Source organism: Pleurodeles waltl, chromosome 3_1 (assembly GCF_031143425.1).
Source record: "Pleurodeles waltl isolate 20211129_DDA chromosome 3_1, aPleWal1.hap1.20221129, whole genome shotgun sequence".
NCBI classification, from domain to species: domain Eukaryota; kingdom Metazoa; phylum Chordata; class Amphibia; order Caudata; family Salamandridae; genus Pleurodeles; species Pleurodeles waltl.
The window spans coordinates 699,828,017-699,845,875 of record NC_090440.1 but is presented as its reverse complement, the minus strand read 5'-3'; the positions used below and the strand labels follow the sequence as shown (position 1 = coordinate 699,845,875).

The 17,859-nt window shown below is 44.6% G+C and overlaps 2 protein-coding genes across 9 annotated transcripts in view; one reads left to right on the top strand and one right to left on the bottom strand.

Moving 5' to 3' along the window:
* TXLNA (taxilin alpha) overlaps positions 1 to 12,995 on the bottom strand; it is a 165,011-nt gene extending 152,016 nt beyond the window's left edge. The window contains exons 1-4 of one of the 8 annotated variants that reach the window (XM_069223337.1): positions 12,253 to 12,474; positions 11,937 to 12,158; positions 5,703 to 5,750; positions 3,571 to 3,767 (exon numbers count right to left, since the gene is read on the bottom strand). In XM_069223337.1, coding sequence (XP_069079438.1) covers positions 3,571 to 3,736 — 166 coding nt within the window. In that variant the 5' untranslated portion in view covers positions 3,737 to 3,767; positions 5,703 to 5,750; positions 11,937 to 12,158; positions 12,253 to 12,474. Of the gene's footprint in view, positions 1 to 3,570; positions 3,768 to 5,702; positions 5,751 to 11,936; positions 12,159 to 12,252 lie in introns of all 8 variants that reach the window. The other 7 variants (XM_069223341.1, XM_069223336.1, XM_069223342.1 and 4 more) reach the window with 7 other exon arrangements.
* Positions 12,996 to 13,404: 409 nt separating this feature from the next.
* On the top strand, positions 13,405 to 16,037 carry NECTIN3 (nectin cell adhesion molecule 3). Its single transcript, XM_069223333.1, has one exon. The coding sequence runs from the start codon at positions 13,405 to 13,407 to the stop codon at positions 15,517 to 15,519; it is 2,115 nt and encodes a 704-aa protein (XP_069079434.1). The 3' UTR covers positions 15,520 to 16,037.
* Positions 16,038 to 17,859: the final 1,822 nt, after the last annotated feature.

Here is a 17,859-nt window from a genome sequence, read left to right as displayed (position 1 = left end):
GCTGAGCCAGGAGCTGTGCGCAAAGGTGCCCTTGGAAACAGGAGGACAGCAGGGGCACTCTGGAGGGAGGTCCTGGTGTTTTCTCAAGTCCCTCGAATTGGACTTCCTTGGATTGTCCTTCTGGGTGTCTGATATTGAGAGACCAGTATCTGGGGCTATTGCACAGTTTGGCCACTGGAAGTCACAGGGCCACCAAACTTGGCACACTGGTAGGTTTTGTCCTCACGGTCCGTCTGGTGAACTTTGTTCTGGATGCGGCATTCGGTTCCTTGGTCAGCAGCCGGTCAGTGAACTGGACTTCACTGGTCTTTTGGTCCTTGTTACAAGAGAGTGATGCCTTCACTCTGAAGGGAGATCTTTGGCGATTTTAAGAAGACTGGAGGTCCTCTGGGGGTTTGTAGAGTCCATCCGATGTCTGACCAACCCCTCAGTGGCAACTGCGAGTCCTGGGGACAACAGACAGGTTTTGGCACCTTTTTCTTGGTGCAGCAGGACTTCATTTCACAAGTCTTGGGTCTTCTTTGTTGCTGGTCTTCTTGTGTCCTTGAAATCTGAATCTTTGGTCTAGGGGTGCCCACTAAATACCTAGTAGTGACCATTGGGTCATCTACCTTAAAGTGGCTACACCCACTCAGTGACCACTTCCTGTGAGCAGAGGTCACTTTCCTACATCTGATTGGCTATTTTCCTTCCATGCAACATGCAGGAAATTGAAATGGAGGAATCAACTTGTATGCAACACCTTAGGGTGCAAGATGGAGCTCACCACTCCTCTTGTTCTTTGTGTTTTCCCACCGCTGCGCCCACCAAAAGTGGGGGTTTGCAATGGGGGCAGTCACCTGCTCCTATCAGGTTTCTTTTTTTTTTGGGGGGGGGGGGGTGGAAATGGGGTCAAGTTTCAAGGGCAGTAGGCCCTTTCAAGCTCGCTAGCAGGGCGCATTCTTGAGGAGGGAGGTCTTTGTTCTGGGACCCAGAGACTAGGAGTTCTCACCTCCGGGTTCCAGAATCTTGGCTGTTGGTGGCAGGCTGGCTGTGACCGGCCAGCAACCATGCCAGGGTAGTTAGCGTTTGCAAGGGGCACCTCTAAGGTGACCTCTGGGTACATTTTGGTATAAATCCAATACTGGTACCAGTACCAAACAACCCGGGGTTCAGAGTGGCCATCGTGTAGCTGTGAAACTCATACTGACCAGTGTCCAGCACATGCACTTAAAATGGCTGCTCTGTTCACTTACTATGTCCTAGGTTTGGCGAGGACACAGTAGGGGCATATTGCTCATGCATCTATGCCCACACACAGTATAGTGCACCCTGCCTTGCGGTGGGAAGGCTTGCCAGAGAGGTGACACCTATATTGCATGCAGTGTATATTAGACAGGACACACAGGTTGTGCGCCAAGTCAAGTTTAAATTTTAAGATTGCCCCAGGACACTAAGCCTGCAATGTTAGCGCTGGGTGCATCTGGATGCATGGTCCTAGAGGGTTGGCATAATCTGTGGTGCTGTCCTCAGGGGGCTAGCTTCGTGCCCCATGGCCTGGGTACCCAAGTACAATTTACTAGGGACTAATAGTGGTAGCTAAAGGTGTTGCCAATGGTTTACAACGGGTTCGGGAAAGAGATCTGGCTCAGTGAACCTGGTTAGCAGGGGCCCTGGGCATTAACAGCTTTGAGACCACATCAAATATCAGGCAAAAAGTGGGACCTAACCGGATGCCCCGCCACATTCTTCCGTCCTTGCCACTCTATTAGACATGGCCGCCGGCCGTTGTTTGATATCCCATCTCCATAGAGCATTACATAGAGTCTTTCCCCAACAAACTCTCACCATCCAGGGTAGGTGGGGAGAGGTGCTTCCGGGCCAGTTGACTCCACGGGAAACTGGAACACATTCACAAAAGGGTACATTTGAGCACTTCCAATGCATGATTTAAACTAACAAATTATAATTTCATACACCAAGCATGTTTCTCCCAAGTCATTTTAAGCAGGATTTACCCTCACACTCTTAGGTAGGTGCCTGAGATGCATGGCCCCCAAAGCAGACTTTGCGCATATAGGGTGGACGTGTACAAAGATTTCCTCCTTCTGGCAACAGGTCCTAACCTGAATAGGGAATCAAGTTGGGCGCTCTCATTGGAACCCAAACAGATACTTTTGGGTCTCATTCCTGCTCCCCCCAGAAATAAAATTAGTAGGAGGTTTGTCTTGCTGAAGCCTAATGCTAGCGAAAAGGCAGATAACCATCTTATTGCTAAGTGTCAATCCAGTATTATGGAATGGGCGACAGCTGAAGAGACCTGTATGAAACAAACAAAAAACAGATGAAAAACTGGAAGAGGATCTGAGAGGCTGGGCAGCAATGCTTTTAGTTTTAACAACAACCCCATCTCAAGATGGAGCGATATAGATTTCTGAGGCAATCACTGCTTGAACTGTAAAATAACTAACTGTGTCTTGTAGAAAAGATTGCCTGCTTCTTTTATTCGGTAACACAAGGTGAACGTGATGTTTATCCAAGAGCCACCAGAACAGAGGATGGAATAGTTTAAATGTTAGGTTGATCCACTTGGTTAATCTGAAAAATATGGATAACTGTGTGCAATTTCCGCTGTTTATAACTGAAAAACCAACAAAGATATTTTGAGATTTTTTTTTTTTTTTTTTTTTTTTTAAGTGAGTCCCTCCCCTTCGAGCACCATGGCGCATTACGATAAATGTTCTTCTCAACCACAAGATATAGAGCCACACTATGGTACATTGTGACCATCCCCAAATAGAAACCTACTTCCACCATAGGAATTCTACTGCAGCTGTTCATCTATTCCAGCAGATGAGGTTTCAGATCCCTGGTAATAATTTTTAAAATGAACATTCATATGCATAGCGATAACAATGCTTCTTTCTTTCAATACATTATGAACTTTACTTGTTTTAACACTAAAGAACGGCCAATATCAACAGCAACTACTAGTCAGAGTTAATATCATAAATTTACCCCACCCACTGATCGTGTAGCCTTCAGATAATTTGACTCCATTACATCTGCACCACAGTGGATTCATTTAAATCTGTGGTGGTGAATAAGAAACCATGTTTTGCTCATTACCGGTAATAGCCAATTATTGAAACTGCTACGTGTTTAAACCAGGTTTTATTAAAAATCACTGCTGCAATGCAAAGTAGAGATATTCGTGGTTATTATCATCATCAGACAATACACAAAGCCAGGTGGATTAAGTTCACGTTTTTTGGACTTAAAATAATGTTTGTCAGATTTACCAAATAGAACTTGCCTAATGGTCACAACATCGAGATTTCTTTTCAGTCTAATTAGGTCATGCAAACAAATGTATGCTCTAACCGCCTTCCCTAATCAAACCATCGGAGGCCCTCTCTGTCAGTTTTAGTTATGGCTCGAAAAGTCCTGCCTTTAAAAAGGCATACAATACAAATTATTTTACCATTAACTAGTTTGATCTGGTCATTTGCCCACAGTGCTAAAATTACTACTCCTTTCAATGCCATATCTTAATAAATCCCCCACCAGTTAAAATCAATAATGGACCACCTGTGCAATCAAGAGACGACTCTATCCTTGGGCTCCCAGGCCTCTGTGCAGGGCCACCACCAGACCGGTGCAAAGTCTCATCCCCATCTGGCAGACATGCGGTGCCTGCAAGGCTGATTTCACTTGATGACAGGTCTGCCGTCATTTCCATCTCTTGATTCTTCATCTAGATGCAGTTGATCAACACCAACTAATGACTGAAAAAACAAACAAAAAATACATTGTTTTCTGTTGCTCATGAAAAAATAAAAAAGTACTGCAAATATGTTAAAAGGACAAGTCTGGCAATACTCTGAAAGGAGCAAATGCAAATCTTATGAGGCTGAAGATATGTATGTAATAGGCCTAAAATAAAAGGCCACTCTGCTAACCCTAGGTTCTGGTGTGTGGTTCAGTGATAAGCCAAATAGTCCTGAACATAGTTGGAGGCAGGATCCGGAAGCGTTCACAAATATTCCAGCAATCATTCGATGTGCATGCCAAGTGGCCAATGTAGAAAGAACAAATAGGGCCGAAGTGCTATTAACAGGAGGGATGTTCTGATCTAGCAGGATCCACTTAGGCACACAATGAGTAGTCAGTACTGAAGAGGTTTGTAATGAAGTCACATAGAAACAAAGGCACAGATCAGTGGTTGTTCCAAATCCAGAACTAACAAAAGAAAAAACACTGGCATCTAAGTGCCCACATACAGACAAGGCACAAATAAATGCTCCATGCAACACGTCATGCATCAGTGTCAAATTAATACAAAAAGTTGTGCGCCTTGGTGCACGAGGAAAGGATGTACTTATTAATAAGTGTATTCTCGCCCCAAAATGGGCCACTTAAGTAGCACATGCCACTAACAACGATTGAGACTTTGGTATGAGAGTTGGGATCATCCAAATCTTAATGATACCCTAAACATAGGTATTCTTCCCCCCCCCACCAAAAAAAAAATAAAAAAAACAGAAGATCCCCCTAATCAAAAGGAAGCTGTCATGCCGTATGTAAAGGAGCCCAACTTGAAGCATTATCAACTAAAGAAATCCTGTGTGTTAACTGGGCCACAAAAAAATATGTTTATGAACTACAGGCTGTTCAAAGAATTCTGTATAGACTTCAACAACCTCGTCATCAGAGTGCAAGTGCCAACTTACAAAACTGGCAACCAAGAATGCAGAACCTGTTTCAAAGCAAATCTTACACAACTCGGTCTCCACTAACACTCAACATTGCAGCCTGATCGGTTATGATCTTCTTCATTAGGTCAGATCAGATCAAGACCAAAAGGTGCTGTGGCCTCTTGTTAAACTTTTGCACAGTAATAGCAGGCTGAAAGTTGTACACAGTGCAGCGTACTATCCATGTAGGCGAGCGCTTTAGTGCCCAGGTAAGACACCAAGTACTATATAAATGTTGCAATACAATACAATGGTGTTGCACAGGATGGTTCTGCCAACCTGGCTCTAGAAATGGTGGAAACTCACAGCAAATGTTGGTTCAGGTTGTACAGAAGCCTAGAAGTAAGCGTAAATATTTCCCACAACAGTTTGCTGTACAAAAGTTAGATGCCTGTATACAAATACCACAACATAATTTCACTCAGTTTTCTCCAGGAAGGAGTACAGATTCTAAATAATCCACAGAAGGTATAGAACAATCGATGCTGCATGAGCAGGCTTCCACATGTCAGGATAAGGGAAGCAATGTGAACAGCATGATGTACAGATGTGATCTGGCGAGCCAAATCAAGTATTTTTTTTTTTTGGACCAAAAGGTAGTCATGCCTGCGCCACACGATATCAGAAATAACTAAATTCAACAAACAATCGGGAGGACCGTCTTCCAGACCTGAGTTAAGCACACTGGGTGTGTCTTTTTGAGTTACTAAGGAGAACAAAAGGAGTTTCCTCCATAAAATAAAAATCCTTTCTTTAGAAAAAAATACAACAAAACAGAGTCTGGGCGATGGAGTGAACACTTTCAAAGTTGTATGGATAGAGAAGAGAAGAGAAAAAAGAAAAGAGAAAGTCAGGTGTCCAGGCTATGTCTAACGTATAAATTATATTAAGGTGCAAATAAGAAAAATTGTCAGTATACTCGGCCAATAAAATGTGATTGGCCACATGGCCAGAAGACCAACTTACCTCGGTGGAATTGTTCTCGTGATGCCAGGGCTTGATTTTTATGTCCAGCTTCCAAAAAAAAAAAAAAAACGTGGGAACGTGTGGGGGGAGGGGAGGGGGGGGGACTCTAGAGTATCATATAAAGCAGTGCGTTAACGAAATCATCTAGTCTCACACATTGTCAGCTTCTGAAACAGAAGTAAAACAGACTCAAAACAACTCAAACTGACTCAATAAGAAACTATGCTCTACTGTGCGAAAGGATAGAATTATGAGATATGCATCTACACAAAAGGGCAACAACGTAATACAAAAAAAAAAACTGATAGATAAATGCATGCACTTTAATGCAGAATACCATTGTTCAATAAGAAATACATTAAATCAAGTAAAATTAGGTTTTTGGGGTTAAATAAAAGGGATTACAAGAGTACATTTCGGAAAAACAAGAGTTGTGAGTGTGACCATGAATTCCACTGGACTTCGATAAGACCAAACAAAAAGGACATACAAAAATAAATAAATAGCCCATCAAGTTTTAAAACAGAGCCCCGCGGATTGGAAACACAAGCACTCATATGGAGTGCTTGGACCAGACAAAAACTAGCTCCAATAATGGGAGCATTGGAAGCACACAAGTTCTTGGTCCATGCTCCAGGATAGGGCCAAATACAAGAAGAGGATATAATGCACACATGCCATGACAAACGGGAACAAAGAGAATGAGAGCAACACTGAAGCTAACCAATGTTCAACTATAGGTGGGGTGTAAGCCCACTCTACGTAAACAAAATTCCTGAACGCCTAATTATTAACATATCAATGAGAGCTCAGAAACAAATAGTGAAGGTCTGCCTACATTGAAATGGTTGTGTGGCATGCAAGAAATGCCTTAAATTATACCCACTGAATGCCAGAGGTGTTGAACGAATAAGCTTTCAAACTACCAAAACATGTTAAGTCCTTCGATAATGCAAAGTTGGTTGAGCTCAAATGTTTCATTCATCTTAGCAATGTCCTAGTGGCTGTTGTCAGAAAGTTGTCATTATTTGTGATAAAAACAATGGATCACTTGAAATCAGCAATTATTTGGCCTGGTTTTAAGCTGAAAAAGGCAACCTTTCAAGCACACCGATTTGACGTTAAAGTGGCTGGCCAGGCATGTGATGCCCAATTTCTTAAACTCGGACTGCTGACCCAAATGGCAAACAGTATCAGTGGCAGGCCTGAAAATACAAGGCCACGAGAACCAAGCAGAGGGGTGGTTTAGAGGGTCGAGAGAATGCTAGAACCAGCCTCCCAACTTGCTCAGCTACACCACCACAATACATTGGCAAACTAGTTCACTACCAGCCAATATATTACAAACTCTTTCTTCCACAGTGCCAAACAATTCACATAGTGCCCATGCATGGATGCAAATCCCTTTCATCATAAGCCAAAAATTTTACTTTCTTTCCATTGCTATTTCAGAAGCAGACACTATAACACTCATGTTCTAACATCTTGTGTAATCTCACTGTACCTACTAGAACCATGTACTGTCAATGGTAATTTAAATAAATGTGTTGCACTGTGAGAAATTCCAACACAGGTATCCAAGCCCTGTGACCAAACCCAAGCTTTCACTTCTATCCCATTCTGCATCTACCATACCGCTCCCTACTTACCCTCTGCAGCTGCCGGAACGTTGGCCAAGCCAGTTAATCTTACAACCCTTTTATACATCCTCAAAGGCCATGACCCAGATAAGGCTTTACATCTGTTCTAATGCTTACATTGCCTCACACCCATCACATGTGGAGATATTGTATATTTCTGTACACAATGTGTCAAATTAGTCCACACCTCTATAGTTTGGAACGGCATAGGAATTTGCTTTAAAATATGATAATCTTTCTACCAGACCAATTTTTTGGGAGCAGAGACAGGTGTCAAACAAATCTATTTCACACTATATTCTGTTATCAACTTCTTAAAGAGAAATCAATCCAATTCCATTATTGAATATCTGCACAACCAGATAAAGTAAATGTAGGAAATTGAGTTTTTGGTAGAGGGGTGTGAAGAGCCTTTTTGAGCAACAACCACAATCCCAGTCATGGTGAGCCACAAAAAGTCCCTAATGCAACCGGAGCTTAACCTTATCGTAGCTTAACATACAAAACAGTCAAGCTTAACTTAGATGCAATGTGTAAGTTATTCATGTTGCACACAAGCAGTAATAAAGTGTGAACAACACAACAAAAAGCCCACATCAATCTAGAACAAGCACTGGTATAGACAATAGGTCTCGCCTTTGGGAACTTATAAGTGTTTAACCATGCAGCACAAGGTGCAGTGTTAAACACCTGTAAGGTCCCAAAGGTGAGACTTACTAGCTATGCCAATGCACTGACTCTCCCACAGCAGTGACTGCAACTCACTGCCAGACTTGTGGGATCAATCTAGCCTTTCGGTGTCAATGTTATTTTTTTTTGCCATGGGGGAATTCAGACAGTCTGACAGCCAAAGGGCTCTGGTGACACAGAATCTCAACAACTTGTGCATGAGGGGCAGGAGGCGAGAGAGGGCGTGAGCGGGTGGGTGTCTGTGCATGTGTGTTGAATGGGGGTGGGGGGGATAAATCCACTGCCCCTGTACCCTTTCTTAGACACTGTACGGTTTAAGTGAGGGAGTGGAAGAGGAATAGCTTTAATGGAGCCAGAGCTGGCTGAAAAAGAAAAAACAGCCGCAAGATGAAAGGATCATGGCTGGGATGAAAGGCAAAACCGAAACCAGACAGGAGGAGGGAGGTGGGGCCATCACTCGCTGAAACAGGAGGAAGCATGATGTAGTGCGATGGCCAACAAAAATGTTCTCTTAGAGAAAGCTCAATGAGGAGGAACTTAGCACGCAAAGGAGGGACATTTAGCACAATGCACCAATAAAAGTGAAGCATTTAGGACAAGCACAACAAAGAACGAATGGCAAGAGTGGGAGTGGTTGGCCATATACTCAACACAGCACTTCCCGCAGAGACAGTGCATGTGCTGCCTGGCCTCGACTTAAAAATAGAGCAAAAGTTGATAAACTTTACACCAAGTTTAGACCGACCACAAAGCAGCACAGGATGGATACTGAGACAGAGTTCAGTCCACAGGGGATGGTACCCTTTGCTCTTGCAGTTGAGATGAGATGTCCGCTTCAGCCTGTGCTGTACTGGTGTAGCAGTTGAGCAGGAGCTGTGATGCAAGACCCTGCATCAAGACAGAAGGCACCGATCAGGAGCTGTGCTGCAAGATCTGGGGTCAAGATGAGACATGCATCATCTGCCTAATGAAGTCACCGATTTGGGGCTGTGCTGCGAAGACTTGCATCCAGGTGCACCACGCTGGGTTGACGATAGCGAAGCCACCGATCAGGAGCTGTGAGAAGAAGCCTGCAACAAAATGCATTGCACACCATGAGGTATGATGGAGCCGCCGATCTGTAGCTTGCGGTGTCCATGTTGCTCAGTACCGAAGGTCATCCACCTGATCCTTGGAGTCACTCAGGTAGCAGAGGATGAAGGAGAAGGTCCTCTCTCTCCTTCAAGCAGAAAACCAGTCCTAAAGCAGCAGGGCAGTCCTCCGAGCAGCAAGACAGGTCTCAAGAAGCCAGATAGCCCTCTGGTAGAACTAGGCCATTCCTCTGGGGTACAAGGCAGGCCTCATGCAGTAGGGCAATACTCTGGAATGCAGGGCAGGCCTCAAGCAGCTCTCAGAGTTTTCCCGCAGGTCCAGGAGTGAAGTAAAGAATTGGTCCTAGGGTTCAATATTTATACCTGGTGCCAGCCTTTAAAGTAGGCCTTTCTACCTCTGGTTCTGGAAATAAATCCCTTCCCCTGCCCAGGATACAGGACAGCTAGGGTGTCAAAGGACAGGTGTCAAGTTCTCTGTGAGTTGTGCCAGAGGTAGCCATTTGAAATTTAACTGGGGAAGAAAACAGCTCCACCCCACCCATCTTTGCAGGTCGGCCCATCCTGCCAACATCTACCCCACCTTTGTCTCACTGGCTGGGAGGAATGAAAGATGGCCAACTGCTAACTATTCACAGTCATATGATCCAGGCACTAAATGGTTAGGACAAGAAAATGCCAACTTGCTAAAAGTCACATTTCCAGACATGTGATTTAAAAATCAGACTTTACCAATCAAAGGTTAGTGCTTATTAAGTGTAATAAGGTAACCCAATGTTATCCTGAGGCAAAGTGAAAAATGAATGTATTAATTTTTCACTACCAGGGCATGGAAGACTTAAAACCATAGGCCCTACCTTATAAATACAATGAACCCTGCCCCATGGGCTGTTTAGGACCTACACTAGGAGTGGGAGGTTGAGGCCTAGCAAATGAGGTTTATTTTGCCAGGTTGAAATGATAGTTGAACACACATACCCAATTATAATAGTGAACTACTAATAACGCAAATCAGAAACCTGGTGACAAACATCTAATTGGGCCAACAAAGTCAAACTCCACTTTCCTTCATGCTGTAGTAGGCAACACCCCTGTGTAACATTGAAGTCTTCAACATCTTATCATTCCCAGCATATGCACCTACCTCTCTGGTAATTCTGTTCAGCTGCATGTCCATAGTCAGTCACCAAAAATAGTCTCTCAGAAGCCTCATTCATATACTCATGTATCCCTAACAAGCATGTGACACTAAAAGCAGAAGCCTCTGATACCATTCATAATTGCTCGTCAATAATTTACCACACACACCCAACACTTCAGAAATCGGAGGGAAAAATGTCCTACCTCAACGTCCTTCATTAAAGATCAATTAACATAAACCTCCTCTATAACTTACTTCAATGGTTCTGGTCATACTATTCTGCAGCTCTTCATTCTGCCTCCGAAGTGCACTCAAAAAGCAGTAATCCATTATCAGACACCATGCCGTCCCATTTTCAACTTCAAAATTATCCCCACTTTCAGCTGGCAAACATGACAAAAGAGTCAAACAAGCCCTCCTCCCTGTCACTGTCTACATATATTATACTCACTACACCTAGTGCACTAATGGTTTAGCCCCCGAGACAATGCATAAAATGTGACAACCAAAACAATAACAAGTTACTCTAACAATACTGAGCTGGCACCCACCAATACCACCACATATGCTCTTGGTTCTTTAGCCAAAAGACATTTCTTAGTCACATTATTGTGTTGCGACGCAAGAGCCTGTCAAATTTCAGTTTATTGTTCTCACATACATTTTGTTAGTCCAAACAAAAGCTCCTTTCTTCAGCATTTCTCACAAAGGGTTCAATTTTGTTTGTAAAAAAGTAATGTAAATGTTAAGCTTTTGCATAGTGAAAGATAAACTGTTCCTGTTCATGGCTAAAGATGCCTTTCCATTAACCCAAAATAAAAAGGGGTCTGTTGTAATTAAGTCTGATGCCAAAGTACTACACATCCTTTTGAAACTTCCAGTTTCCTGCCCATAAAAGACCATGGCCATTGTGTTGCACTTTTTTTTCTTAAAGAATTCGACATTTTCCAGTTTTAGAATAAGTACATTATCCTGCAGCCGTTGTTACACCTCAAACAGAACTTTTCCATTCGACCCAATGTCCTATGAGTGGATCGAAATGGCATACTGGAAGCACATAACTGTATCCACAATATATTTGATTAAGCTAACCAGGTATTTTGAACAACTGGAGTAGCTAAAACAAACTCAACTGAGTTATTGCAAAATTGGTACAAACCCGCTTCCACTCTGGATGCAGCTCTATCGGATGTTACAAACAAAGTAGATACGTCGAGAGCACCAACATCTCAACAATGTCACTAATGTTTGGCAAGGCATATATATACACAAGGACACTGTTACCGAACCCGCCACGCATGTCAAAGCACAGTATTAAAGCGACATCCCTACAACCAGTGGAGAAACAGCGTCTTAAATTCTGACTTCATATTCAAAGGTGTCTTAACAGTGGTTAATCCGACCACGTAATTGGTCCTTGACCTTAAAATAAATTCTAGAAATTAAGAATTTCCTTAAACACACTCAGGAATTCTGAATAATACTTTTCAGATTGTCCTTCTTCTTTACTTTAAAAATCAACTTGTTCGGTCCAACGTGAAGCACTGTCTTTCATATATCAAGTTCAAATACAACTGCGTCACTTTTTGACGCAGGTACTTTTACCTCTGGCATTCGTGTATTAAATCTCCACCTGGTGCCCAATATGTTAACCTTCTCCCCTTCAAATGCTTACCAAGCTTTAAAGAAAACTGCGGATTTGAATATTCGCGAAGGGCAGGTCCAGCCTGACTGGGCCCTTATTCAAGTTTCACTTTCCAAAATCTCCAACTGCTTATACGCCAGATACTCATCCAGAATGTCAGCAACGCGTTTTCCTCATAACTTCTCTTTCAACTCTACACTCTTCTCCAGCACCGAGATGTGCATTCTTGACATCCACCCGTTTCCTTATCTGCTACTCTCCAAAGAAATAATTGATTAGATCGACAGGACTGCATTGAGAGAGCGCACAACACAAGGTCCATTGGACAGAAAATAGGAAAAACTACCTAGTGATGTTTTGCTTCCAAGAATGATCAGGGCTGGAGAAGATACGCGAACACTTCTGCAACAGGAACCAAACCACTTGGATCCCAGTGTGTAAACGTCCCCTCACTTGCAATACATTTCCTGGGCTGTACAGAAACTCGGCAGTTAACGCTTACGCGCCTCTCCTTTGCCTCTACGCGGGCTCACACCACAAGCACTATATGCCATGCCAAAGCCGGGCGGGTGGGTGCAGAAAAGAGAAGCAAGTTCTACACGTCACTCACCGGACGCTCAGCTGACCCTCAACAGTAAGAGGCGGAGTTTCTTGGAGCAGGAAACCGTCTATCCAGGCTTGCACCAGAGGTCGGCCTGAAACCTAGGGGACTTTTTGCTGCCGTGGCGAAGGGTGGGGCCTGGACACGGTTGGGAAGCAGCGGCGCTCAAGAGCAACGGGAAAGAGGACTTGAGGGGGGCTTGCAGGAGATGACGTATTCACGAGTTAGGAACGGGCCGGATGACTCTCGGCAGCCTGTTGTGTCCTAATAGTCCATGCTTAAGTGAAGCCGAGGTTGACGCTGGCTGAAATGCATTGGGACAATCTACTCACCCGCACCGATCCTACTCACGTGGATCGCCAGTGCATTCGAGCTACCGCTGGCCCGGGCGCCGTTTCTATGAGGACTGCAACCTAGTCCGCTAATGGGTGGGCGATCGTGCAGCAGCTAAATGCAGCGCCAGCGGCTCATTCACTTCTACAGCCAACTGCCGGCAGACGAGAGTTTGCACAGCCAATCTGAAACCACCAACCGAATTCCGACGCCGCACAGCAAATAAACTACTGCCAAGAATTCCTGTAGCCAATCACAAGACAAAGATTATCATATCCAATCAAAGACCATCACATTTTTTTCCACGGAAAATAAGATAATGTTTCCAGGTACCTGATTGGTTATGAGTACTTGATGCCTCAAGCCCCGGTGCTGCTCGCAGTAATTATGGGACACAAGACGTCCGTTACAGCAGCCAGATCGGAGAACGGGTCGCAGTCTTAGCGGACTGTTCAAGGAAAATCTTGACAGGTGGCTACCGAGGCGGCCCATGGCAACACAAAAGAACCAGTCTCCCATCTGGGCCCCGCACGGGCGGAGCCAGGGGTACTTGAAAGAACCCTCATGATGAAAAAACAGCCGACGGTCACCCTCGAACAAGGCGAGGCGCCCGCCGTGTCCCCTCAGCCTGAGTCCAATGACTCCAGGACCTGCAGGTTCTTGCTTAAAATCCAGACCTACGATATGAGATATAATGAAGGCACTGTCGACCATCCCCAGCATGTTCCAAGGGAATCAGTGGTGTTTGGAGAGGAACTTTCTACCTCCTTTCAGCGCGTACACACGGGATCGGGTCTGGTCGGAGTGGTCCCACTAGAGGGAAGCTTGGAAAGAGCTGACATGGCGAACAGCGACCACCTGTCTACCCACCCAACATACAGACCGAGGGGCCCGGCCCTGGCTGCGGACTGCACGCTGCCGGCTCACGTAACACAAAGCACAGGGCCTGTCTTACAGCCGCGGCATGCCCTGGTCGAGTCCAGTGGCCGAGGGGCAGCAGTGGCCACCAGACAAGAACTCCACACTCCCCAACGGCGCCTACTGGAGGACTCCAGGACATTCACAGGGAGCGGCATTCCGATGTCTGCCAAGGCAAGCCTAGCAAAGCATCCTTCTGCCCATCTGGTGCGGCCCAAGCGGCCGCTCTCTGCGTCTCTGCTGGCATTGACGCTGCTGCTGTGCAAGGCATGTGGTGCTGTAGCAGGGCGTATCGTGGGTGACCCCCACGTAACCGCCGTGTGGGGAAAGAACGTCACTCTGAGGTGCATCTTCGAAGCCAACGAGAACATCACCCAGATCACTTGGGAAAAGACGAATGCCACAGGCCCAGTGACTGTGGCTGTTAACCACCCGGAGTACGGGAGCAATATCCCCGGTGGGAGAGCTGCTTTTAAGAGCCAGTCTCTTCACGACGCGTCACTTATACTTTACAATGTTCAGTTTTCTGATTCAGGACAGTACGTCTGCAAAGCAGCCACTTTCCCACTCGGGAACGCGCAGTCGACAACAAAAGTTACTGTGATAGTGGAACCCAATATAAGTTTAACCAAAGGGCCTTATCCTCTGATAGATGAAGGGAACATGACTGTAGCAGCCACTTGTACGGCCGCACACGGGAAACCTGCTGCCACTGTTCGTTGGGAAGGTGATCTGGGTCAAGCTGACGAAAAATCTGCCGCCTCTTCCAACCATACAGTTACTGTTGTGAGCGAGTACCTGGTGATCCCAACTAGATTTGCTCAAGGTCGGACCATTACTTGCGTGATCACTCACCCAGCTTTGGAGAAAACTGTTCGCCTGCCGTACGTTTTGGACATTCTGTACGCCCCTGAGGTTTCAGTGACTGGGCATGATGGAAAGTGGTTTGTTGGCAGTGAAAATGTACATCTCAGATGTAACGCAGATTCTAACCCTCCGCCGAGTGAGTTTACCTGGAGTAGGTTAGATGGGGAATGGCCTGAAGGGCTAATATCCCTGAACAATACGTTACTCTTCAGTAGTTCTCTGACTCACAATCATTCTGGGATATATGTCTGTAGGGTGGCCAATGCACTTGGTGAGCGAAGCGGTCTGAAGAGCATCCGCATACTAGACCCCCCTACAACACCCACCCTGGAGCCCACAGTGCCCTATCTTCATGCAACTACTGGCACCAGGGCTACGACTTTATCCAAGATAGGACTTGTCCCTGATTCGACCTTGGACATGAGTTCCGGGGACAATCTGGGCACCATCATTGGATGTGCAGTGGGTGGGGCTCTCTTGGTGATCCTTGTTATCGTTGTGGCTGGAGTTACCTTCTATCGCAGAAGACAGACATTCCGCGGCGACTACTTCACTAAAAACTACATCCCGCCGTCTGGTATGCAGAAGGAGTCACGGATGGAGGGCATGCAGTCTGGTAATTTAGATCCCTACACGGCCACCTCCACTAAAGACCAGCATCCGATGAACAATATCGTTTTGAGCGAACACATGGGAAACATTCAGAAACCCAACTGGAACAGTGTGGACGCTTACAACAGGTACCAAGAACGATTTGAACGGCCGCTGGACTACTACGATGGCTCGAAAACGCCCATGACCACTGACCCCTACCACGAAGACCCTTACGAAGACGATGACTTTGTTTCACATTTAGACGGTTCTGTCATTTCTCGAAAGGAGTGGTACGTCTAGAATATAGTAATTGAAGAAAGGCCCAAACGTGCCTCCAGTTTCAAACACACACTAGTTGATTTGCGAGGTTGCTTACAGTTTATAGTGATTTCTTTAGTTTGTATTTTTTTGAAGTGAATATATTTTTTTAAGGTTGGATATTAAGCCAAATTTTGAATACTGCAATGTGTTTTTTTTGTATTTGGCAAAATAGAATGTAGGCAAACATAATTCTGCGGATTGTTTCGCAAATGATTTGAATGTAGCGTGTTTGTCCGATTACATCTTCTCTTAAAAATCAAAGGTGAATGGAATGGGGCCCTTTCTAAATGCCCTTTAAACAAACCCGAGAATTCAGCGCTTTGAAAGGCATCCTGGATGAAAAAAAGTTGGCCTTGAGGCTATAGTTTCAAATTTCAAATTTCTCGCCAAGTCTTGAGTAATTACTCGTGAAAAAAACAGCACTGAATAACACTAACTAGCGTACAATGTTTCTGAAATAAAGGTAATTTTTGTTGTATACAGAACACGTCAAATTATTTAAAGTGACTGGCTCCTTTTTCTTAAGCATTTGTATGTTCTATGATTCTTTTAGTAACTGGAACACTTGCGTTGGGTTCCCTTATTGCAGGAAAACAACAACAGTGGTTCTATTAAAACATAACAGTGAAAGCACTACAGTCGGCACTATTGCAGTGATGGCGCAATACAGGGTCCCCATTATTAATCAGCAAGGTAATTTAGAAATTAAAGACTGCCCGGGGGAAGGAGGGTGAAGGTGAAATAGCTAAAGTGCTTTTTGACGTATGTTCCCGGGTGCAATACATGTTTCAAAGTGCTATCAATCGAGGGTACTTCATCTGCCAGTCAGTGTACTTTAGATAAATACTGATCTGTTGCCTGTGTTGCTTTCAGAGAAGACATTAAACCACTTGTTCTCTATTGTGTCTGGCGAAGATTCTTGTGTGGCGGCATCTGGGTCTTGAGAATGTTCGACTATATCTGCTCTAGTGGCCGTTTGTTGGTTCTACCCACAATGTAGCAGACGTTTACCCACTGTAAATTACAACAACAAAACCACTCTATACGGTGCCATGACCACAATGCCTGCAATATATACTGGGCGACGACAGACGTTACAAAGATGAGTTTTGAATTGGTGTTCCTGATGGGAATGGACCAGGCCGGGGTTCAAGGTGCCTAGTATTCTGTAGCGGCGGTTTTGGGGATAATTAGCAATACTTTGGTTTAGTTGCCTGGGCTTTATAGTGATGGTGTGATTAGTTTAGTTTCCTGGTCACGCAATGTCTGGGTCTGAGCTGTAGTTTATGATGCGATTCGATACAGGATATGCCCCGAGTTGTAGTACGTTATTTTGTTGCTCATACATTTTGGTGTTTTACTACTTTTGGAGAAATGTTTAAATGATATGACAGAGCATGGGATGCATTATGCATGACGTAGCTTTGGAAAACTACGTTTCAGACTCAAGTGCCTGAATTGTAGGGTGTGATTAGGGAGTGCTTGGATTTAGTTGTCAGGATTTAGCACAGATTGTTTTTGGTGGTGGCATAATGTCTGGTTTTATTGGTAAATCCTTTCATTTAGGCGCCCGGATATGCTGGCATATTTCATTGGGGAATGTGTAATAAACCGGCCACTTCTATGGTAATGGTGGAAGAAGGCTTTGATTTTATCCAGGCGTGCCCCCTGGTTTGCCGAGAAAAATTTTGATTTTACATAAATGGTTTTGACAGCTGCTTAGATTGGGTAAACAGGCCTGGCAGAGGTATTGGGTGGGTATTTGTAATTTTTGATCGGTGGTGGAAGTTGGTGGGGTTGCTTTGATTTAAATTAACTGGTTTGAGCTGTGTGATGAAGGTTTGTTTTAGGCGCACCTTTGCATCCAAAAAAAGAGTGTGTTGGTAAACATTGTTTATTCAGTAACTGCTCCATAAAACCAGCATCTGCTGCAAGATGGCGCCACCATCTGAGCCACTGAAATGGTAAAATACAAAAACCCATTTTACTGAAATCTATATTGCATCAGCTAATGAGCTAAACAAACGTTCTCTAATGCCACCTCTCCATAGAAACACTGATGCAGGCCACAGCAATAACCCCTTGCCTTACAAACACACATGCTGACAAGCATAACAGCGGGGAGTTGGGTACAGAAATCCCCAGCACATGAACAGACCATGGACCTACAGCTTACCGAAAAAAATGTGGAGGAAATCCCAAATATAAAAAAACAAATAATCACTCTGGAAGGTACTCTTACATGTACTTTTAACCGCTATCTCAACTTGCTGCTTGCGCGTACCAGTTGGTTTACTTTAATCCCTCGCTCGTGTAGTG

What these genes read in the sequence shown, in the direction of transcription:
- NECTIN3 (XM_069223333.1), top strand. Translation starts at nt 13,405, where the DNA reads ATGATGAAAAAACAGCCGACGGTCACCCTCGAACAAGGCGAGGCGCCC.